The sequence below is a fragment of the Lontra canadensis genome, unplaced genomic scaffold (genome assembly GCF_010015895.1).
Source record: "Lontra canadensis isolate GAN:19392208 unplaced genomic scaffold, GSC_riverotter_1.0 scaffold125, whole genome shotgun sequence".
Classification (NCBI taxonomy): Eukaryota; Metazoa; Chordata; class Mammalia; order Carnivora; family Mustelidae; genus Lontra; species Lontra canadensis.
In genome coordinates, this window is record NW_022631119.1 from 1,821,576 (window position 1) to 1,845,725 (window position 24,150).

Consider the following 24,150-nt stretch of genomic DNA (forward strand, 5'->3'; position numbering starts at 1 on the left):
CGTGTCTACCATTAAATGCTCTGGCCTTAAATGACAGTTGTCACTTGCTCACAAACCACTGGCCAGAAACAGTTACAGGGCACTACCACCAATCTAGCAACCCAACAAAGGAAACAGAATTCTACACGCCCAGGAAACCTTTGGCAAAAGGAAATCAGTAATGATTACTGCAGATGATGTTTACTATGAGGAGTGTTCTTTTACATCATAAACTTGAGATCATTTCCAAAATTATCCCATCAGATCTCCTAAAGTCTCATTGGCCAGGATTAGGTCCCGTGTACAGACCCACACCAATCTCCAAGAGAAAATAGAATTTCCATGATTGGTTTAACAATCAGATTGTGTCTCTAGGACTGGGGAGGTGTGACCTTCTCTGACTACAGAAATCACTGGAGACAAACAAAATCAGGGCTTTGTATATAGGAGAGATGTAGAAGAGAATGCTTGTTTGGTGAGAGTAATTCTACGTTATCTAGAAGCTGAGAAGAATGCGGTGAAGCTAAGACAGTAGTCACTCATGTGACCTGGGAGAGGAGAACGTTTGGTATTTTGTGGCTTGACCATGTTCTTGTCTTGTCTTTTCAGACATGATTATAGATCGATCTCATCTTTTCTTGGTTCACAATAGTCACAGAGAGGCTTTGTGTGATGTTGTTGTGCTGTGGAATTGTTTATGTTCTACAACATAATATGATCTAGATGTAAGTTCTAGGCTAGCTTCTAGGAACACTGACACTGTTATTAGTGTCGGGTCATCTCCCAGCTATCCGAGGCTGTTTTTTTCTCTTTCTCAGACATTTAAAGAACTGCAGTGAAGTCTCTTCCTGCAATGGAATCCTGATCAAATGGCTTTCTCTTTGGGAACTGGTTTCCTCATTTTCAAAATAGGGATTTTAATAGTACTGGCTCCAAAGGCACTTTTGAAGATTTGATGAGATTTTGTAAATAAAGTGATCACCCAGTGTTGTTATTGGGGAATGCATAAGAAGGACCTTGCCCTCCAGATATCGGGGTTCTATATTCTGGTTGCATATTACTACCTCTGATCACAGAAGTGCAGACACAGAAGCAGACCACCATTGGTTTGACCCTCATTGGCTGAAGCAGCTCCCAGGAGATTTAAAGGGACAGCCTCTGGGTTTTCTCCCGCTTTCCCCCCTTTTGGAAGCCAGACATTTAGGGATTAGGAGATTTGTAAGCAACCATACATAATGTAGGGGAACTTAGAAAGTCATTGCACGAGCCCAGGAAAAAATGCAAACTCAGAAGAGATCTGAGATGAACTCTAAGTTTGCACCTCAGGCAGATCCCCAGCATAGAGTTACCTTACAAAAACAAATACTGCTAGCAAGCCCTGGGGAGGGGAGGGGAAATATGATTTTCAGAGTTACCACATTATAAGATTCAAATGTCTGTTTTGGACAACAACAACAACAAAAAATCATAAAGTATAAAGAAACAGAAAAGCATGGCTCATTCAAAGGAAAAAATATCCTCAAGGAAGCCCAGGTGGTAGACATACCAGACAAAGACTTAAATAGTCTTAAAATGCTCAAGGAGCTTGAGAAGATATGGTGAGAGACAGGAAAATGATGCATGAACAGAATGAAAATATCACCAGAAATGTAGAAAATATAAAAAAGAACCAAACAGAAATTCCAGAGCTGAAAAATACAACTACTGAGATGAAAAATTCATTCAAGCAGTTCAGAACAAATGTGAGGAGACAGAAGACACAATCAGTGAACTTGAAGAAGGATAACTGAAATTATTGAGTCTGAGGAACAGCAGGGAAAGGAGACTGAAGAGTAAACAGAACTTAAGGGACCTATGGAAGATGATCCTGCAGACCACGTCCATATTGTTAGAGTCCCCGAAGAAGAGAGAGAGAGAGAGCTGTTACAAAATTACATTTGAATAAATATTGGCCAGAGACTTCCTAAATTTTATGAAAGACATAAATCTAAAAATCACAGAAGCTCACTGAACTTCAACAGAATTCACCTCAAAAGATCCACACAAATACATACTGTAATCAAACTGGTAAGCCAAAAAGAGACAAACTTGAAAGCAGGGAGAGAAGCTACTTGTTACATAAAGGGTTCCCCAGTAAGAGACTGGGCAGATTCCCCATCAGAAACCCTGGAGGCCAGAAGGTAACAGGTTGAAATTTTCAAAGTGCTCAAAGAAAAAAAAAATACAACCAGGAATTCTATAATTAGCAAAAGTGTCCTCCAACAATTAGAATTAAAACACACCCAGATAAGCAAAAGCTGAGAGTTAGTTTGTTGCCACTAGATCTGCCCTGAAAGAAATTGAAATGAAAGGGTGTTTTTTAAAAAAAATTATTTATTTATTTGACACAGAGAGAGAGAGAGAGAGAGAGATCACAAGTAGCAGAGAGACAGGCAGAGAGACAGGGGAGGAAGCAAGCTCCCTGCTGAGCAGAGAGACTGATGTGGGGCTCAATCCCAGGACCCTGAGATCATGACCTGAGCTGAAGGCAGAAGCTTAACCCACTGAGCCACTCAGGCACCCTGAAATGATGCTTAACAGTAACCATAAGCCATGGGAAGAAATAAAGATCTCCAGCAGAGGTAAATATATGGACAATTATAAAAGCTAGCATTTTATAATGCTAATTATAATAGTTATAATTATAATTCCACTTTTAATGATCTACATGACTTATAAGAAAATCCATAAAATAATTATTACTCTTTGCTATTGGGAAAACAGTACATAAAGTGTAGTTTGAGATACCAATAACGGAAAGGAGGTGATAGAGATGGACAGGAGCAGAGTTTTTATATGATATTGATATTAGGCTGGTATAAATTTAAACCAAAGTGTTATAACTCTAGGGGGTTTTATGTGTAATGCAATTCCCAGGATTACCACAAATAAGATTACCATAGAACACATACAATAGGAAATGAGAAGGAAATCAAACATTTTATTATAAAAACATTAGCTAAACACAAAAGAAGGTAGTCATGGGGTAAATGAGGAGCCAAAAAAAGCTATAAGGCATACAGAAAATAAACAGCAAAGTGGCAAATATAAGTCCTTCCTTATCAGTAATTTCTTTAAATCAAAAGACAGAGATTGGTAGAATAGATAAGGAAAACATGGTCCAACTATAGGTTGTCTACAAGAGACTCACTTTAGATTCAAAGACGCAAGTAAGTTGAAAGTGAAAGGATGGAAAAGGATATTCCATGCAAATAGTAACCAAAGAGAGTTGGAATGGCTATGCTAATATCAGACAAATAGACTTTCAACTGAAATCGGTTTCAAGAGACAAGGAAGGACAGTATTTATTTTTTTAAATTAATTGTTTATTTTTTATTAACATATAATGTATTATTAGCCCCAGGGGTACAGGTCTGTGAATTGCCAGGTTTGCACACTTCACAGCACTCACCATAGCATATACCCTCTCCAGTGTCCATAACTCAACCACCCTCTCCCTACCCGCCTCCTCCTGGCAGCCCTCAGTTTGTTTTGTGAGATTAAGAGTCTCTTATGGTTTGTCTCCCTCACAATCCCATCTTGTTTCATTTTTTCCTTCCCTACCCCACAAACCTCCCATGTTGCCTCTCAAATTCTTTGTATCAGGGAGATCATGTGATAATTGTCTTTCTCTGATTGACTTATTTTGCTTGGCATAATACCCTCTAGTTCCATCCACATCGTTGCAAAGGGCAAGATTTCATTTCTTTTGATGGCTGCATAGTATATATATATATATATATATATATATATATCTCACATCTTCTTTATCTATTCATCTGCTGATGGACATCTAGGTTCTTTCCATAGTTCGCCTATCATGGACACTGCTGCTATAAACATTTGGGTGCACATGCCCCTTCAGATCACTCCATTTGTATCTTTAGGGTAAATACCCAGTAGTATGATTGCTGGGTCATAGGGTAGCTCCATTTTCACCTTTTTGAGGAATCTTCATTCTGTTTTCCAGAGTAGTTGCACCAGCTTGCATTCCCACCAACAGTGTATGAGGGTTCCCCTTTCTCTGCATCCTCGCCAGCATCTGTCATTTCCTGACTTGTTAATTTTAGCCATTCTGACTGGTGTGAGGTGATATCTCATTGTGGTTTTGATTTGTATTTCCCTGATGTCAGGTGATGTGGAGCACTTTTTCATGTGTCTGTTGGCCACCTGGATGTCTTCTTTGCAGAAATGTCTGTTTATGAAGGACGGTAGTTATTAATAAATTTTCAACAGAGCAAGAAGCTATAACCAATATATTTATACACCTAAAAAAAGACCCTCAAAATGTGGATAGAATCGCACAGAGAAATAGGTAGTTCAACAATAACAGTTGGAAACTTTAATATTCTACTTTCAACAATGGATAGAACAAACAGGTAATAAGTAAGGAAATGAAAGACTTGAACAATACAATAAAGCAACCAGCCCTGATAGACATGTACAAAACACTCTACCCAACAAGAAAATACAAGTGCACATGAGACATTTTCCAGAATATACCATGTGTTAGGCCATCAACTAGTCTTAGTAGATTTAAAAAAATAGATATGAATCAAACTGTCTCCTCTGATCACAGTGTGATTACGTAAGAAATCAATAACAGAAGAAACAGAAAATTTACAACTGTGGAAATTAAACACTCTTAAACAATGAGTCAAAAAATCACAAGGAGAATTAGAAAATACTTAGAGATAAATGAAAATGCAATATACCAAAACTTGTGGGATGCAGCAGAGAGAAATTTATAGCTTTTAATGCCTATATTTTACAAAAAATCTTAAATTAGTTACCTGACATTATACCTTAAGGAACTAGAAAAAGAAGACAAAACTGAACTCACAACTAGCAGAAGGAAGGACATAATGAAGAGTAGACCAGAGACAAATAAAATAGAGAATAGGGAAAAAAAGAAAAATAACAAAATCATAAGGGTTTTTTTTTTTTAAATATCAACAAAATTGACAAACCTTTGGCTAGAATGACAAAGAACAAAAGATAGAAGACACAAATAACTAAAATCAGAAACGAAAGCAGGGACATTTCTATTGACTCTACAGAATAAAAAGGATTACAAGAGACTACTAGAAACAATGAGATGCCAAGAAATTAGATAACCTAGAAGAAATGGGCATATTCCTTGAAACATACACTTTACCTAAGCCAACTCAAAAAAAAAAATTGAAAATCTCAATAGATCTATAACAAGAAAGAGACTGAAGCAGTAATCAAAACCTCCCAGCAAAGAAAAGCCCAGGAACAGATGATGTCACAGATTAACCAAATATTTAAAGAAGAGTTAATATCAATCCTTCTCAAATTCTTCCAAAAAACTGAAGAGGGGGGAAACACTTCCTAACTCATTCTATGTAGCCCACACTATCCTGATACCAAAGCCAGATAAGGACATCAGAAGAAAAGAAAATTACAGACCAAAGTTCCTCATGAATATAGACGCAAAAATCACAACAAAATATTAGCAACGCAAATCCAACAGCATATTAAAAGACTACTCACCATGACCAAGTAGAATTTATCCAAGAATATAAGGGTGGTTCAACATAAGAAAACTAATCAAAGTAATACATCACATTAATAGAATAAGGAAAAGAGGGGCATCTGGGTGGCTCAGTCGGTTAAGCATCTGCCTTCGGCTCAGATCATGATCTCAGGGCCTGGGATAGAGCCTCAGGTCCGGCTCCCTGCTTGGAGGGGAGCCTGCTTCTGCATTTCTAACTCCCCAACCCCACACTCATGCTCTCTCTCTCTCTCTCTCTCTCTCCCAAATAAACAAATAAAATCTTTTTAAAATTTTTTTTAATTATTAAAAAATTTTTTAAAAAGAATGAAAGGAAAAGAATCACAATTATCTCAATTGATGGTGAAAAGACATTTGACAAAATCCAACATCCTTTACTAACAAAAACTCTGTGAAAACCAAGAATAGAGGGAAAATTCTCAACCTGATAAAGGGTATTATGGAAAATCCACAGCTAACGTCACACTCAGTGGGGAAAGATTGAATACTTTCCCTCTAAGGTCAGGAGGATGCCTACTTTCACTGTTGCTTTTCAACACTGTATTAGAAATCCTAGCACAGCAATCAGACAAGAAAAAGAAGAGGAGGGGCACACCTGGGTGGCTCAGTTAAGCCTCTGCCTTAGGCTCAGGTCATGATCTCAGGGTCCTGGGATTGAGCCCCACATCGGGCTCTCTGCTCAGCAGGGAGCCTGCTTCTCCCTCTCTCTCTGCCTGCCTCTCTGCCTACTTGTGATCTCTCTCTCTGTCGAATAAATAAATAAAATCTTTAAAAAAAGAAAAAAAAGAAAAAGAAGAGGATCCATTCATCCAAATTGGAGATAGGTAAAGTTAATAAACTTGAGTCTCATGTAGGGCTCCCTGCTCAGCGGGGAGCCTACTTCTCCCTCTCCCTCTGCCCCTCTCCCAGGCTTGTGCTCTCTCTCACGTGCACGCACTCTCTCGCACACTTTCTCAAATAAATACAATCTTTAACACAACCACAACCACAACCAAAAGGTGGAAACAACACAAGTGTCTAACAATAGATAAACAGATACACAAAATGTGGCATATACATACAATGAAATACTATTCAGCCATAAAACGGGAGGAAACTTCCATTGTGATATATCCTAAAACATGCACGAACCTTGAAAACACTACACGAATGAGCCAGGGTCATGAGCACACTATGAAGGCGCACACGCGATTGTGTCTTTCCACAAGGTCAGTTCTGTTCAATCATAAAGCAAAGTTAAACCACAACTCTAAAGCGGGTTCAGTATTCCAAACCCAATGACAACTCAGCATGCGATTGAACTTGGCTTCTTACGCAGCGCAAAAAGCAGGACCAAAGACAAGCCACACAACAAATAGTGGAGATAAGGGGTCTCATTCTGGTCGGGTCAGCTCTCTGCACTCACAGCTTCTGATGGTCAAGCGGGGAAGGATCTCGGTTCTGTTCGGAGATCAATCGGGCAGAGCCTTTGGGGGGCAGCTGCCTTTTTTAAGTGGTCAGATATAAAGGGGTCAGGTCTGAAGAGTCAGAGTTTACTGGCCAAAATCCTTCCCTTTTCAAAGGGATTGAATCAGTTTTGGGTCTTTGCAGACCTTCTTTGGTTCTGTTCCTTATCAGTTCTGGTGTGTCAGGTGACCTTGGTCCCGGGAGTATCCCCTAGCTGTGGTACCTTCCCTGTTTGAGTCATCACTTGACACAGGGTTCTGCTTGACCTGAGAGACTCCATTTTGCTCTCTACAGCCAGACATAACAAATGTTACATCTTTCCACTTATATGAGGTACTCAGATTAGGCAACTTGGTAAAGAAAGTAGAAAAGAGGTTATCAAGGGCTGGTGCAGGTAGAAATGGGGAGTTATTGTTAAATTGATAGAATTCATGTAGGGGAGGATTAGGTAAGGCTGTGAATGTAATTAAAAATGCCCCTGAATTGTGCACTCACAAGTGGCTCAATGGTAAGTATGATGGTATGTGTTTTTTACCACACACACACACACAAAGAGGTGAGGGAGGGGCGTGGAAGAGTTGACATTTTACAAGAAATGACCTTTAGGTAAATCCCTAAAGGAGATGGAAGGTCATATTGCCACTTGCAGGAATGATGTGCGGGCAGAGGGAGTAGCAAGGGGAAGAGACATTCCAGAACCGGGCGGGGGTTGGTGGGGTGGGGGGGCACCAGTGTGGCTGAAGTTGAGTGAGCCGGGGGAGAGGGAGAGGAGGGGCGGTCAGAGAGGGCTCAGGCCACTGTAGTTTGGCTTCTTCTGGGAAAGGGAGCCGCCGCAGGAAGGTTTGGAGCAGATGTACGTGATCTGACCTGAATTCTAAGAGGATGCAGCCGAACAAAGCATCCCTGGGCACTGCACCCGCCACCAGTGGCCAGTTCGCGACCTCCAGGGAGTCTCTCAGAAAAGGCGTCTAGGGCTTCCCAGGAGGCGCTTCCCCTCGCCGCCTTCGGGGGGCAGAAGAGCCCCGCTGAACGCCCCGCGCTCCGGCGCCTCAACATGCCCCGCCCTAGGGCGCAGGTGGCCCGGGCCCCGGCAATCCTTAGGAGGAAACCTATCCCTACTTACGCGCCTCCACTCGGCCCCTTTAAGAACCAAAGCGCCCAGAGCGAGGGATGCCCGGGGGCTGAACCGCGACTAGAGAAGGGGCGGGGGAAGGCGGGGAAAACTTCCGAAAGAGAATTTCAACTTTTCCTGGGCCTGATTCCCCTCCGGCGTCCCTAAGAGGGCAGAGCTTCCTTTCCGGAAACTTCAGTCGGTTCTTGCAAGTCATTTAAGTGGAAGGCACCAGAGGCCCGTAGCAACTCGGCGTCCCCCGGACGGGAGCCTCTCCCTGCCCAAAGCTCGCTTAGACTCGCCCCTCCCCGCAGGGTGTACCTAGGCGGGTCCATCGCCAGCCGGGGAGAGGGGTGTGGGCAGAGCGGAGACAGGTGCAAGGAGGGACCCGCCCCCCTCAACAGGTGAATCACCCCAGTTGGGCCTCGGTTCCCGTGAGTTACACTCTGCTCGGCTCCCCCGGGGAAGGAGAGGGCGGGACAGGATACCCAGTCTGCACGCACCCTCCCGGCCTGCTGGTCACTTGGTTCCGACCCTTGGGGCCGGAGCGCACCTGGGTCAGCCCACTTCCGGGGAGGGAGGTGGAGGAGCCCCTCCCGCCGCCCACCCCCTGGCCCAACCCTCTGCTCTCACCAGTGTACCTGGGTCGATCCATTCCCAAGAGTGCGCAGGGGGTGGAATGGCTCGGAGAGCCAGAGTGGGTCAGGCAAGTTTCTCCCCGAAAGCTGGAAGGGTGCTCCTCATCCACGTTATTTCCTCTCATTAAAGTCCTGGAACAGGGCAGAGTGGTCTTGGAATAGGGACAAGGAACGGAAGCGGGAAGGGGAGGAGCACGCAACCCTCCCAGCCTTGGTGCGCGCCGCGCCCCCTACCCTCTCGGTACCAAGTAGGGGACGCGCGGGCTGGACGCACCCAGACGGCGGCGATGGCGCCGGTGGCCCGCGGGCTTTCTAGGTGGATGGGCCCCAACCCGGCCTTTCAGGGCTGGGGCGCGGCCTTTTTCGTGTGGCTTTTTCTCACCACCTTGTGCACAGGTACGGAGAGCGCGGCCTCTGGTGCGGCGGAACGGCGGAATGGCACTATAGAAGGGGGATGGATGGAGTTCTACACCGCGGAGCTGGCTAAAGAGCTGGGGCAGGGGGAGAGCCGAGATTAGGATTTTCTGATTCCCCAGGGTCTCGGGAAATCCCTTGGGTGCCAGAGGGAGGGAAAGTCCCCATTGGAGTCAGGGAGCGCTCCCCCGCCCTTGTTCAGAGATAGCAGGAAGTGAAACTCCCTGGACCGCGAACCCTGGAGCGGCAAGGAGAATAGGACCCTTTGTGGTGTAGGGGTGAAGGACCACCCGATCACTGGGCAAGGCCGGGATAGGGACTTGGGCGCACCCCAAGATTTCTAAGTCTTGGGGTAGCGGGGAGCGGGTACTCGAGGGCTGGATTAGACGTTTTCTGGAGAGAGTTCAAGAAACCATGCCCAGGCCTCAGGTGGGTGTAGAACTGGGAAGTCCCCAGCCCCCAGCCCCACCCATGTCCCGAAGTATCTGCTTAAGGGTCTGGTGAGATGGACTTGGTGTGAAACCATCCTGTTGGAAAACTTTCACCTGGCTCGGGTGTGTGTTTGTTTGGATGGGGGTGTGGAGGGGACTTTATCTCTCCCCAAGCACTTTTGTTGTGTTCCTTTGAGATGGCTTTGGGGAGGATGAGCTGGGATGCTGCTGGAGCATTATGGGATCTTTACCTACTCCATGGCAAAACAGTTCAGTGAAACATTTCCACAGTTCCGCACCCACCACCGCACCCCATCCACAAAGCCCCGCATAACTTGGGACGTGTACTGGTTGTTTTTGCGATTGGGCCTTGAGTGTGGGCGGCTTTGTGGTGGTCATTTGTGCCTTCCTGTACAGGCCACAGAGGGAGGTCCTTTCCATGAAAGAATGGCTAAGGGAAGGGGGAGCTGGGTTCAGAGGCCACACTCTGGGAAGAAGGATGGACGGGATGTTCCAAGAAATCTGGCTGTGTGACCTTGTACTTGCCACTTTAGCCCCATGGGTCTAGAAAATGGGCATGATTATCGGAGCTTACCTCTCCGGTTCCAGGGATTAAGAAACAATGTGTGCTAGGCACTCTGTAAAGCCATTATACTTGTAAATGTCAAGCGGCGACACTCATTCCTGCTGCAGCTCACAGAGGCCCTGGTAACTCTCTTCTCGCCCTCAGCCCCAGCCAGCGCCATCCAGGTGACGGTGTCAGACCCCTACCACGTGGTGATCCTATTCCAGCCTGTGACCCTGCCCTGCACCTACCAAATGACCACGACCCCTACGGCGCCCATAGTCATCTGGAAGTACAAGTCTTTCTGCCGGGACCGCATCGCTGATGCCTTCTCCCCGGCCAGTGCTGACAACCAGCTCAGTGCCCAGCTGGCAGCGGGTAACCCAGGCTACAACCCCTATGTGGAGTGCCAGGACAGCGTACGCACTGTCAGGGTCGTGGCCACCAAGCAGGGCAATGCCGTGACCCTGGGAGACTACTACCAGGGCCGGAGGATCACCATCACAGGAAGTATGTTGGGCGGGGCAGGGGGTCGGGAGGGGCGGAGCTTGCTGGGGGGAGGTGGTGCTGGCTCCCTTGTGCCCTTGCCTGGTGTCCCCACCGGGCAGCTCTTGAGCACCAGTGCCTGAAAGGATTGATGAAGGGAGGGATCCTTCCTTATATCCATCCATTCATGCATCTGTGCTTTATTGAACAGCAAAGATTTATTGAGCACCTAAGATAGGCAGGCACTCTTTGAAGCTGGAAATAGAGCAGTAGACGCATTCATCAAATCCCCTCCCTCCTGGAGCTTGCATTCCATGCAGGGAGGCGAACAAGATAACACACGCTGTCAAGTGCTTGGAACATAAAATTGGGTAATGAAGAGAAGGAGGGGTTCTCTAATAATAGGAATACAAGCACCAAGAAGTAAAATTCATGTAAGGAACAACTTTAAAAGGGCCTCCTATGGGCCAGGGTCTCATCCAGGTTAGACCACACAGTAATTGTGTGAGTAGATTCTATGGTCATTTTATAGAGGTCCAGAGAGGTAAAGCAACTTGTGTGGGGTCGCAAAGCTAGGAACAGAGGTAGGGATTCTAAGTTAAGTGGCTGTCTAGGCACACAGGCAGGAAGGGGCTGGAGCTGGGATTTGAACCCAGGCGGACCTCAGAAGCCATGTACTTAGCTGTAACGCTGAGAGTTAATAAGTGCCTATTGGGACAAAGCGGGGAGTGGGGAGTCATTCCATCATTCTTCTGGTATTTATCCAGCATCTCCTAAGTGTCAGGAGCTTTGGTGCTGGGGATGTACGTGGTGATCAAGACAGCCAAGGTCCCTGCCCCCAAGAAGGTGACATTCTAGTGAGGCAGGCTGTAAAGAGGCAGATAAAGAGAGAGTTTCAGGGAGGACTGAGGGCTACCAAGGAAGCCAGCTAGGACCAGGTGCTGTGTGGAATGACTCTGAGGTGCACACTTCCAGATCTTTCGTGAATGTGATTTTAGAAGGACCAGGCTCTAAAGAATCTTGAGGAAGGTGATGGGCGGCAGTGGGCGAGTGATGAACCCTCAACCCACTTAATGGATTTAGCCTTTCACTGGGATTACAGTATTAATCTTGGGGATGGGGACAGAGCGGGGAAGGGAGCTGCCCTTTGCAGACCCCAAGGGACCAGGCAGGCCATGGAGCACACTCCCTCACTCCATCTAGAGACAGTGGACGAAAGACAGGCTTCCAGGGACCCAGCCTTTTAGTCGTGTTTGGGGGAGGGACTGGACCTGCTTGCCCCTAATTTTCCTGAGCAGTTCAGCCCAAAGCATCTTGCTGTTCGGTGGTCAGAGAGCTTCTTGGGGGTTCAACCTGTACAGGCCCCTCTCCTAGAGCCCTGTGACCTCTAGGGCCTGGACAGGCATGACGGCCCAGTAGCCCGGTCAGGACAACCTGAAAAACTGAGAGTGCCCTTGAAGGCTGGCTGAAATCATGCCTCCTCTGCTGAGTCTACAATTCCAGAGTGACCCTCAGGCTCTCCTGGCAATAGACTCTCCGTGTTCCAGAGGCCCCCAGCTTTTGGTGATCAAGCTGCCTTGAAGTGCCCTTGTGTTTGATACAGGCCATAATTTGTAAATAGCAATTGTGTGTACATCCTGTCAGGAAGCCTGGGAGCCGAGAGAGCTTCCTGCATTTCAGCTTTGAGGATGGAGAAAAGTGGACCTCCTTCTAGTATTCCTGGGTCACCATCTGTCCAGGTTTTAACCAAAAGCTGTCCTAGGCAAACTATAATGGTGCCCACGCTCAGTGTCCATTCGTCCCTGCTCTGGGTGATGCGGAGTACTGGGATGCTTCTGCCTTGCCAGGCTGCTGGGGGCTCCTGGGACCCCTGAGATGAGGGCTGCCTCTGCTCTATGCAGATAAGGAAGCAGAGACCCAGGGCTGTGAAGAAGGCCTGGCTCCTGTTCTCTGCGGAAGACCCGGCATCTTCTCCTGGCACCTGAAACAATGAGGGCAATGCCCAGCCCAAGTGATGTCAGGACTAGACATAGGCCAGGAACAGGGTGTGCCTTGCAGGAAGGAGGTGGGCCCGGGCCTTAGAATTGATCAAAAGAAGCTGGAAGGCCATATTTTGTGTGGGTTTTGCAAACATTATGCAGGCCAAACAAAACACACAGAGTCCCGGAGCCCAGATTTCAACTCCCGGCCTCAGAACTTTTGCAGGAGCAGGGGGTTCCCATCAAAGTCCTCAGCACTGCACAGGGACCTGCCCCTGAGCTCTGGGGAGAGATGTGGTTGGAGTCTGACTTAAGGATATAGGTGGAAAATCAATGGGCCCCCGGGGTGTTACAGAGAAGCAGAAAGATTGGGGAGCATGTGGTTCTATGTTGTATGAGGGTTCGATGAAGGAGTGCATGGGTGGGGGACCCGGCGCAGGGACAGCTCAGTTCTCGGTGGCTGGATGCGTGACGCAGAGGGGAGTCACGTCCTCCGCCCCTTCATGGCTCCTCGGAAGGTCACCTTACCATGAAGGTTTCTCCCAGTCCCCCCTGAAATTTGTACAACTCCTGGCTCCGCTCTGGGACTTTCTCTTTGCCTTCCCTGATCGGTTTTCTCCATACTGCTTATCACCATGTGATATGTGATCTGTTGACATTTTTTATTTGTCTTTCTCTCCCAGTTAGGATCTGAGCTCCGTAAGAACAGGGATTTATGTCAGCTTCTCAAATGTGCCGGGGGGCGTGGGGAGGGGGATCTCTACGCTTTTTTTTTTTTTCTCTCTCTCTCAAATTCTTCCAAGAACCTTGTTTTTATAACTAGCGAACTGAGGGAAGTTTGAAAAATATTCAACATGACAATAACAAACTCATTATAGGTTGACATAAATTACATGCTTTTTATGAAAAAGATAACCCTATTTTCCAGAACACAGCAAAAGACCTCAATGAAAAGTATGGCATTGCCTCAGCTTTATGTTTTTGCACGTCTCCTTCAAATCTGCCTGAATAGGAAAAGATGGATTCTCGAAGCTGCTCCTGCATTCAGCTCATGGTGACAGCAAACACTAGGCTCTGGAAGACTTTAGGGCCCACTCGTGAGAGTGTCCGTGAAAAAGGCAGATGACATCTTAGTATTATTATGATAATAACTTTGACCTCAAGGATGCTCCGAAAAGATCTGGGGAGACCCCGGGGGCCATAGATCAGACTTCGAGAACCATTGTTCTCTAGTACACCACCAGGTGCCTCGGATACTGCCGGGAACCTAGGCTGCATTTGGGAATTACACATTGAATATTGAATGAGTGTATCAGGTGCCTGTTTGAATATAGCTATGTATGTGTCCAGAATGCTGGAACAGGTGGCAAGAGCGAAGGAGGGGGAGCATGAAGAGGGAAGGGGTCTACTTCCAGGTCTTGGCCAAGGTGTCCGTGTCAAGCATGGGGGTCTCGGCACTGGCCAAGAGAGACCAGATTCTGCTTGCGTGGGGCCCGCATTCTCCCAGGTGGGAGGTCAGCCTCTCCGCCGGTGGACACAGTTCAGCAGTTGGGTGGGGGCTATGCTTGTAGGATGGAACCAGGCCTGTGAGCATCTGGGAACCAGTGCCGGCCAGAGGGAGTAGCACAAGCCCTGGCAGGTGTGGGCCCAGCATCTTGGGGGACAGTGAGGAGGCCGGTGTGTCTGGAGTCTGGTGAGCAAAGGAGGAGAACAGGGTTGAGGCCGGTGTGGTAACCAGTAGCCAGATCTTGCCAGGGGCCTTGCCGGCTGGGGTTAGATGCTTGAAATGGTGGAGGAAGACATTGGCAGAGGGTTTTTCTTTTTCCTTTCTTTTTTTTTTTTTTCTTTTAGAAAAAGACTGTGAGTGTGGGGGAGGGGCATAGCAAGAGAGAGAGAGAGAGCGGGCACGCATCTCAAGCAGACTCCCTGCTGAGCGTGCAGCCTGACTGGGTCTTGATCTCAGGACCCTGAGATCATAACCTGAATCGAAATCAAGAGTCCGATGCTTAACTGACTGACCCACCCAGGCGCCCCAAGAGGTTTTTTCTATAGTCCTGAGGTCTTTCGAAGAAGGAAGAAGGCTCCCTCCTGTTCTTTCATTCCCTCAGCAACGGACTGGTGCCCTGGTGGGTGCGGCGCGGTGCAGATAGAGGCGCACCCAGTTCCTGACCTCCAATCCCTGTGGGGAAGGGCAGTGGGTGTGAGGGGCTGGGAGGGAGGCAGGTCAGCCAGAGCCGGGGAGCAAGAGCCACTGGGGAGCTCTGGGGGTGCTCACCTGGGCCTGTTCCCGTCTGCAGTTGCCCGTGGTCCCGCCCGCTCCCACATGAGTGGATGGCCAGAGGGATTTAACTAATTAGGGCCTGAGGAGCAGAGAGGAAACTGGATGTGCTGACTTTCATTACTGCCCTAATTGATAGGCTCCTCACCTGCCTGAGCGTCCCAAGCCCTGCGCCTGACCTGGAATGTGGGGCTGATGACTCGGGAGCTGGGGCGGCCCTCGGCTCCCTCTCACAGCCACTCTTTCCCATGCCTGGCAGCACCTGGTTCCGGAATCTGGCCTGTTTATGTCTGCCTTACCACAGGCCCCTTGCCCCGGGGGCTACACCGATCTCTGGGGTGGTTCGTTTTGGGGGAGTTAGCTTTGCTGTGAGAAGGGGTAAGACGATGGCTCTAGGTCTGCCGCCCAGGCTCTAGATCAGCCCTATTCAGGATTCTCTGCTGGGGCAGATTAGGTCATCTTGCCAGACCTCTTTTCTTATCTACAAGACAGGAAAGGTAACAGGACTCACCTCACAGACTTGCTGAAACACCCTGTGTTAAGTAAGTGTTTACAACCGAGCCTAAAAAGTAGCCCGCCCTTGGTGAATGCTCCCTCCGTCCATCTGCAGCCTCACTCTCCTGCCCCGTTCCTTCTGATGTGCTGGTGGGGAGGCTCCAGTTCTCTCCCCCGAGGTGTCCTCACCCCTCTCCTATTGCAGATGCTGACCTGACCTTTGACCAGACAGGTTGGGGGGACAGTGGTGTGTATTACTGCTCCGTGGTCTCGGCCCAGGACCTCCAGGGGAACAATGAAGCCTATGCAGAGCTCATCGTCTTGGGTGAGTGGGTTGGGCCGCAAGGGCCTGGGAAGGGGTTGGCGATGGGATCAGGGCCCCTTCTTCAGGCACCTCTGTACGTCTGCCCTCTGCCCTTCTGCTCACTCTCTGCACTCTGTCACCTGCTTCGCTCTCCTCTCATGGCACCACCAGTCACTGGGGCTTCTCTGCCCTGCACCCCAGGCAGGGAGCCTTCCCTCCAACATGTCAAATAAGCCAGAGCCAAGCTGAGAGTGGAGAGAATTGGGAGACTCTCCCTCTCCCCAGGCTCCTTTTTTAATAAAAATCCCCAAGTTTTCAGAGGTAATTGGCAGTGAGTGGGGAGGGAAGATGGTGGGTCTCACTGAGGGGAGGCTGAACCTGCTCCCTGCCCCATCCTGGGGGCCGCAGCTCACCCGCGTCCCTGGCCAAACTCAGGAACCTCACCCTCTGCCCCAAAGGGCTGGCATTGTGTGGCTGTCACGGTGAGGCCACTGCCATGTGCTCAAGGGCAGGGTGGGATACCCACCAGCAGCTCTGCCCCATCTGGCCTTGAGCCCTGCTGCCCTGTGTGGCTGGGATGCTGCCATTAGCCAGATGCTCTGTTCTCAGCCAACACATATGGTCTTGGGCAACGCGTGCTGTGTGGGTGCTGCTGGGCTGGACGTTGCCATCATCACATGCATGATGCAAGGAAACGCATGTGTGAATGAGCACACATGACGGTGGGGGGCGTGCACCAGGGTGTTCTGATCACGACAGAGCTCGTGTGTGGGTGACAGCACGCAAGTGGCAGGGCCCTGGAGGACTCCATGTGTGGCCACATGCACAGCCTACGTCCGCAGTTCCCAAAACGCAGCGTCAGGACCTGCTCAACACCATAAAAAATTCTTGAGGATCTCAGAGAGTTTGTGTATACATTTTTGTGGATGTTGATAGTTGCTTAACGTTATAAATGGAGAGCAGGCGATTTTTTTTTTGTTTTTTTTTTTTATATTTTATTTATTTGAGAGACAGTGAGAGAGCTTCAGAGAGGAGAAGGTCAGAGGGAGAAGCAGACTCCCCGTGGAGCTGGGAGCCCGATGCGGGACTCGATCCCAGCACTCCGGGACCATGACCTGAGCCAAAGGCAGTTGCTTAACCAACTGAGCTACCCAGGCGCCCTGAGCAGGCGATTTCTTTTCTTTTCTTTTTAAAGATTTTATTTATTTATTTGGCAGACAGAAATCAGAAGTAGGCAGAGAGGCAGGCAGAGAGAGAGGAGGAAGCAGGTTCCCTGCTGAGCAGAGAGCCCGATGTGGGGCTCTGTCCCAGGACCCTGGGATCATGACCTGAGCTGAAGGCAGAGGCTTTAACCCACTGAGCCACCCAGGCACCCCGAGCAGGCGATTTCTAAAGCACAAGGCACTAGAGCACACAATCCACTCTCATCAGAGCAATGAGGTCACCCCTCCTCACAGAGCCTTTGGAACACCCATGGGAGAAGCAGCGCAAAAAAGGCAAATGGGACTTGGTGTTCCTCTGAAAGTGGTCTTGTCCTCCTGGGCAGGAAGGCGCTTTGGGAGCCCCTGCTTTGCATGCTAGAACCAGGGGCAGGTGGCGCAGAGAGGTGAGCCCTGCTGGCGAGAGCTTTGCGGGCATAGAGCCGGGTGTCCCCATGATACAATGCTCGTGGGATGCAGAGAACTGGGGGCACTTAAGGGGAGGCCCTAGCTGGGATGCGGAATTTGTGCGGGGGACAGAATGCGTGAAATGAGCTGGAACTCTGGGCCACACTGTGACTTGTATGGGCTGTCAGCACTTCTGCCTTCATGGGCCTCTTCCCTCGTGTTAAAAAATCAGATGTTTTGTCATTGCATTGCTGCCAAGACCACTCGTTATTAAGGATTCGATATTGCTATTTTTCTCCTTCAGATTTTGAAATAAAATGAAAACATTTTCTTGGGTGCTAGGGCACTGTGCCTACCCTGCCTGATGGAACAGGACTAGCCCTCTCGCGGGAGATGGAGCCCTTGGGGGTGATAGGACCCGTGTATGTGGAGAAGATGGGGTGCCCACACTTGAGGTTGAAACTTCAGAACCCACGGGATGTGTTCTGGAACACTTTGGGGTGACAGAATTCCCCATGGCATGAGAGAGTGGGTGAATTATGGGCTGGAAGCCTTCTGGAAAACAGTACCTACATGGTCGAGGGCAGGGAGGGGAAGGAACCATGCGCTAGGACCCTCCTAGGCCACTCCCCCCCCCACCCCCCACTTCAGGACAGACCTTCACCCTGAAGGGCCTGGAACGAGGCTTCAGGGTAGGGGTGGGCTGGGCTGGCCCTTGCCAGCATAATCTGTCTCTCTTTTGTCCCTCCAGGCAGGACCTCGGGGGTGGCAGAGCTCTTACCTGGTTTTCAGGCGGGGCCTATGGAAGGTACGGGGTGGAGCCCCCCCATCCTAAACTGCGCTCGCTGTGTGGACCCCACTAACCCCACCTGACTCCAACTCCGTGGGCTCTGGTGACCTGGCTCTGGGGTTTGGGGTGGGCTGGGCTGGCTACAGAGGGGCCTGGGGTGTAGACAGGGGGCTCCTGTTGACTGGTGCCTGCGGTGCTCTTCTAGAGGGTGGGATCCGGGCAGCTGGCTGTCTGTCCCTCCTGTCAGTTACGTCCTGTTCTTGCTTCGGCCAGGTCACCTCTGGTTTTCTGCCTGGCCGGAGGAGCCCCATGCTTGCGGGTTCCCTCCTGGGCTGGCCTGGGTCCGGGGGGGTGCCTCTCTCCTGCTGCGGCCCCTGCACTTGGCTGGAGAATCCAGCAGGGGTCGCAGCTTTCCCAGGAAGCTTCAAGTATCACCTTGCCCTCCCCCTGACTCTGCGTCCCCCATGAACAGGGACATGTTCCCTGTTCCCTCCCAGGCCTCCTGCTCAGGGCCTGTTCTCCCTTCTCTCTGCAGACTGGCTGTTCGTTGTTGTGGTCTGCTTGGCTGTGTTCCTCGTCTTCCTCCTCCTGGGCATCTGCTGGTGTCAGTGCTGCCCCCACACGTGCTGCTGCTACGTCAGGTGCCCTTGCTGCCCGGACAAGTGCTGCTGCCCGGAAGCCCGTAAGTGCCCCTCACGTGCCCACCCCTGCCCGCCTTCCCCTTGGGTTCCGGGGCAGGAGACGGCCATGCATCGGCTTCCCGGGGCGGTGCCTTCGGTCTGGAGGGTATGGGGTGATCAGCCTGGGAGAAAGTGGGCCAAGGAGGATCTGCTGTCTTAGGTGATCATTTACATATGCTTCCAACTTTGTATTCATTTTAAACTTTCACTTATTTTGAGGTGTTTTGAAAGCATTTATGCACATGGTGAGAAATTATCAAATAGTATACAACATCATTCACTGGGACATACAGCTCCTTTTTTTTTCTTTTTCTTATTTATTTGAGAGAGAGGAGTGGGGGCGGGATGGGCTGAAGGAGAGGGAGAAGCAGACTCCCTGCTGAGCAGGAAACCTGAGGCCAGGGGAGCTCCAACCCAGGACCCCGGGATCATGACCTGAGCAGAAGGCAGGTACTTAACTGACTGAGCCACCCAGGCGCCCCAGTAAAGCTCCCTTTAAAAATAAACTCTTAAATGGAAAAGGTAAGAAAACAAGGTTTACAGCACTAATATCATCTTTACAATTTTAAAATCTCACATCCACACAAGCACCCTGGTCTAAGGACATCTCTCACATATCAGAGTAGGTCCCTGGGGGCTGGGGGTGGAAGTGGGACCGGAGATGAAGGGGAAAGAACTAACAGAACAGGGAAGAGGGAAGCAGAGGAGAAGGCGGGGTCTCCCTCTTGCCACTGCCCCCACTTCCCCTCCTCAGGGATGGCTTTGTTGCCAGTTCCTCCCAGAGTGCCCGAGCAGGGCCACAACTCTGCTCAGTCCAAGAGGCTTTCAGGGTGAAATCCCAGGCAGCCATCGTTGGGCAGGTGGAGGCTGGAGGCCTGGCTGGGTGTGTTCCCCACCTGGGAAGCCCAGGCAGTGACTTCCCCTCTTGCGTCCAGCACTCAGTGTGGGGCTCGGCCTGCCTAAGTGCTCCGCACCCTTGAGCTGTTGGCCACATTACTGTCAGCACTGGTCGTGACCAAGGGCCAGGAAGCACATCAGAGCCATGCCTCAGCTACCGCGTGACCTCAGACAAGCAGAGCTCCCTCTCCGAGATGGTTTCCTTCTTTATAGGGTTCCCACGTGGCGGTGTGAGCATTAAAGGAGGACGGTGTGTGAGCACCCAGCACAGGGCTGCCGCTCGATGCATACTGGCTAATTTCCTGAGCACTGAACACCCCAGTGGACAGCCCCGTCCCGCCAAGTGTTGCTGCCCTGGGAAAAATCCACTGCCCTCTGGAGGCGGATGCTGGCCCTCCTGTGTCTCCTGTCCTTTCTAGTTGAGGGCTTCAGCCTCAGGCGGTGGGCGCTGGTCTCAATCACAGGTGTGGAGGGACCCCCACCCCCACCCCAGGAGGGGGATCTGCAACCAAGTTTGCAGTTACCCTACTGATTAAGGCTAGGCCCGGGATGTCCAGTGTCTGTCCCAAGACCATGCTCCTTCCATCCAGAGACCCTGATACCTCAAACAGAGGACCCATTAACTCCCTGCCAGAGGCCCTGTTACTTTTGCCAGGGCCACAGCCCTGCCGAGGCAGCTGGGAACAGCAACTCCCACAGCTTATAAAATGCCAGCTCCCCCAAGCTCCTGAGGGGCCCCTCCTGGGGCTGCTGAATCCTGAGCCTCCTCTTGCTTCCAAACTGAATCAGAGGAAGTAGCTTCCCCGGACTCCCATCTCCCTGTCACGATCCCAGGGAGGAAGTGATTTGCTCCGTCAGGCCCAGTGACTTTGACAGGAGAGCAGCCATCTGAACCCGGCCTCTTGTGGGGAGGAAGGTGGCAAGGAGGATTTGCCCTTGAGCTGTCAAGCCTAGCAGGCGGGGGCGGGCTGGGAGTGGGTGTGGCCCGGGGTTGGAAACAGTAGAGGTACTTTGAGGAGTTGCTGGGCTGCTTGGCCGCAGGAAGTGAACGCTGAGGCTCCCACGCTTTTGCCTCAGAATGAGTCCCACTGCATCTGGGCCTGGAGAACCCAGTTGCCATGAGAGGGGAGTGGGCATGGAATTGCCCCTGCCCAGATGATGCATTTTCTGGAATGGTGGCCCAGCTGCCAAAGGGGAATACTGGGATCTGGTTAGAGGGTCCAGCACGTGGGCTTTCTCTAAAGGGGCATCTTTGCTCCCTGTTGCTCTGTAAGAAATCGGGCCAGGGTGGCCACCTCTCCTGATGGCGTGGCTAGAGAGCTGGGATTTTTGATAAAACCTCATCAAACGAGGGTAAACCATCATAAGGTCAAACAAGCATAGTGGCTAGCCAGATGGGGCCATGGGCTGCTGGTGTGCAACCCCCTCTGCCCAAAAACTGTGTGAAGAAACACAAACAAGGTGTGGAATCAATGAAGTCGATGGCCTGAGTCTCAGTAAACCTCCAGAAACCAATCCAAGTGCCTAGGGAAGCCCCATGGCTCAGGGGTTGGGAGGAAGGTGCAGGCACATGACCCTCCTGACACTCTAACAGAGCAAAGGGTGGCATGGCTCCCAGCTGCTTTCTTATACTGTGTGTCCTCCCCAGTGTATGCTGCAGGCAAAGCAGCCACCTCAGGCGTCCCAAGCATCTACGCCCCCAGCACCTATGCTCACCTCTCCCCTGCCAAGACCCCACCCCCACCAGCCATGATTCCCATGGGCCCCATCTACAACGGGTACCCTGGCGACTTCGACAGGAACAGCTCAGGTGAAGCCTCGGGGAGCCGGAAAGGGGCTGGGGCAGGGGTAGGCTGGGCATTTGGGCACTAAGGGGCCTGGAGCCAGAAGAAAGGGGATTGGAGGCTGGGTCTGGAGGGCTTTGCTCCATGCAGGCAGCCACTGACAGTCAAATTTCCCTAGTTGGCGGCCACAGCTCCCAGGTACCCCTGCTTCGTGACACAGACAGCAGTGTGACCTCTGGTAAGAACCAATTGTTACAAGGTTGGATGTGTCTTTATGGGAGGGGGCTGGGTCAGCATCTCTCCTCCTAAACTGATCACCTCCATCTTGTGTCCTTAGAAGTCCGCAGTGGCTACAGAATTCAGGCCAGCCAGCAGGACGACTCCATGAGGGTCCTGTACTACATGGAGAAAGAGCTGGCCAACTTCGACCCTTCTCGACCCGGTGCCGCCAATGGCCGTGTAGAGCGGGGTGAGTGGGGAGCCTTGTGGTTTGAGGGGTTTCTGAGTAAGGAGGGAGCAGCTCCAGGTATGCTTGCTGGAAATCCTGGACATAGTACCTCCTTTCCTACGGTGGCCACAGTGAGAAGTGTACAACACCCTGCATGTCAACACTTGAAAGATGAGAAGTCCAGGGCCCCCTAGAAAGTATATGAGCCAAGTGGGTGACTCTCCTGGGCCCTGGAGTTCTGGACCTCCCAGCAGTCAGTGATATCCCCCCTTCCCTACAGCCATGAGTGAAGTCACCTCCCTCCACGAGGACGACTGGAGATCCCGGCCCTCCCGAGGCCCTGCTCTTACCCCAATCCGGGATGAGGAATGGGGTCGTCACTCCCCTCGGAGTCCCAGACGGTGGGAGCAAGAGCCTCCTGTAGAGCGGCCAGGGAGTGGTTGGGGGGCCGGGGGGGCCGGGCGGCCCCGTGCCCGATCTGTGGATGCTCTGGATGACCTCACCCGACCTGGCTCTGCTGAATCTGGGAGGAGGTCTCCCCCAAGTAGGGGGAGGAGAGGTCAAGCCTATGGACCACCCAGAAGCCGAAGCCGAGATGACCTCTATGATCAAGATGACCCAAGGGAATTTCCACACTCCCGGGATCCCCACTATGATGACTTCAGATCTAGAGACCGCCCTCATGCTGACCCTAGGTCCCGCCACCACCGGTCCCGGGACCCTAGGGAGGATGGCCCCAGGTCTGGGGACCTCCAGTATGATGGGCGGCTACTGGAAGAGGCCTTGAGGAAAAAGGGGCCAGGTGAGAGGAGGAGACCTTACAGGGAGGAAAATGAGGAGGAGCCCTACTACCCTCCAGCACCTCCCCCTTACTCTGAGACAGACTCCCAGGCGTCACGGGAACGGAGGCTTAAAAAGGTGAGAACAACCCTTTCTGCTTTAAGACCCTTCCTGGATCCTCTCCCCCAGCCCTCCCTTGCTCACACCCATTTTCTTTCTCCCTTGCAGAACTTGGCCCTGAGTCGGGAAAGCTTAATCGTCTAATCTCACGTTTTGTATGTACCTTTTGTACTTTTTTTTAATTTGAGGGACTTATTCATGATCTGCCCTCTTGAGACTAATAAAACTTTCGATCACAAGGCCTGTGTCTAAATGGAGGTGTTGCTTTTGCTGCGCGAGGTGGGTAGCCCGGCAGCTGCTGTGTCGTGTGTCTGTGTGTGCGCGTTGGATGGTGCGAGTCTGCAAAAGGCCGCGCGTCCAGCTTTCTCCCAGGACTTGCATCCTGGGCCAGGAGGAAAGCACCGGCTTTGCCTTCCTCCCCGGGCCAGAGTACGTGCCCCACGCTGACTCCGCCCGGCCCTGCGTGCGCGCCCCGGCCCCGCCCGGACGTGCGCATGCGCCCAGGACCTCCGCCTTCGCGCACCCCCGACAGGCTGCCGGGAGCGCGCGTGCGCGCTCCTCTCCCCTTCAACCCGGTTCACCTCCCCCCAACTCCGACCTACTTTACTGTTTCCAAACCCCGCAGCCTGCCTCGTCGCCGGCGACCAGAGCCCCTCCTCCGGGTCCCCCGGCGTTCTATCCGGGCCCGCGTTCCACTCGGGCGGCCCGCCGGCGGGTGCCTGGCGGCCGCGGAGGCAACAACGGCGACCTCGCGCCCCGCCGAGACCCAGGCCCGCGCGCGCCCGCCCGCCATCGGAGACACACAGCGCGCGCGCTCCCCGGGGGCTGCCCTCCCCCCGCGCGCGTCGGTCCCGGGCTCGCGCCGCCGCCGCCGCCGCGCGCGCGCAGCTCAAGTAAAGGAGGAAAAAAAAGGGGGAAAAAATAGAAAGCAGCGGCGGCTGCAGCAGCGATCCGCCGCCGGACTGGGCCAGGCCGGGCGGCGGACGCGCAAGCCGGCGATCCAGGGGAGAGGCGGCAGCCATCCAGGGCGGGCCGGGTTAAAAAAAAAGTCGCGGCGGCGGCGGCCGCTGCTCTGGGAAGGAGGCCCGAGGGCCGCGTGCAGCGGGCGGGGGGCGGCTGCGCCGCGTCCCGGAGCCGAGAGCCGCCGGGAGCCGGCGGGCGGGCAGGCGGAGGCGGCGGCGGCGGCTGCAGGAGCAGCAGCGGCGGCGGCGGCGGCGGCGGCGGCATCTCCTCCTCACATGACCCCACTGTTTGTCCCCGTGATCAGCGCGAGCGGCTCCCGTGTCTCCTCCGTCCCCTCCTGCCGCGCGGCGTGAGCGCCGGGCTCGGGGGCCCCCCCC

At 51.6% G+C, this 24,150-nt stretch overlaps 1 protein-coding gene across 4 annotated transcripts; it reads left to right on the plus strand.

Moving 5' to 3' along the window:
* Positions 1-8,428: 8,428 nt before the first annotated feature.
* On the plus strand, positions 8,429-23,049 carry LSR (lipolysis stimulated lipoprotein receptor). 4 transcript variants are annotated; one of them, XM_032842226.1, is made up of 10 exons: positions 8,429-8,518; positions 10,328-10,672; positions 15,606-15,725; positions 18,063-18,119; positions 18,637-18,783; positions 21,327-21,488; positions 21,641-21,700; positions 21,800-21,931; positions 22,191-22,828; positions 22,919-23,049. In XM_032842226.1, exons 2-10 carry the CDS (start codon positions 10,417-10,419, stop codon positions 22,952-22,954), a joined length of 1,608 nt encoding a protein of 535 aa, XP_032698117.1. In that variant the 5' UTR covers positions 8,429-8,518; positions 10,328-10,416; the 3' UTR covers positions 22,955-23,049. The 4 variants fall into 4 exon arrangements, with proteins under 4 accessions (XP_032698117.1, XP_032698115.1, XP_032698116.1 ...); XM_032842224.1 differs by lacking the exon at positions 8,429-8,518 and adding an exon at positions 8,617-9,148; XM_032842227.1 differs by lacking the exon at positions 8,429-8,518 and adding an exon at positions 9,469-9,595.
* Positions 23,050-24,150: the final 1,101 nt, after the last annotated feature.

What these genes read in the sequence shown, in the direction of transcription:
- LSR (XM_032842224.1), top strand. Translation starts at nt 9,040, where the DNA reads ATGGCGCCGGTGGCCCGCGGGCTTTCTAGGTGGATGGGCCCCAACCCG. An exon ending in TCTCACCACCTTGTGCACAG is followed by an intron (nt 9,149 to 10,327) that starts GTACGGAGAGCG and finishes TCTCGCCCTCAG; the next exon opens with CCCCAGCCAGCGCCATCCAG. An exon ending in CAATGGCCGTGTAGAGCGGG is followed by an intron (nt 21,932 to 22,190) that starts GTGAGTGGGGAG and finishes CCTTCCCTACAG; the next exon opens with CCATGAGTGAAGTCACCTCC.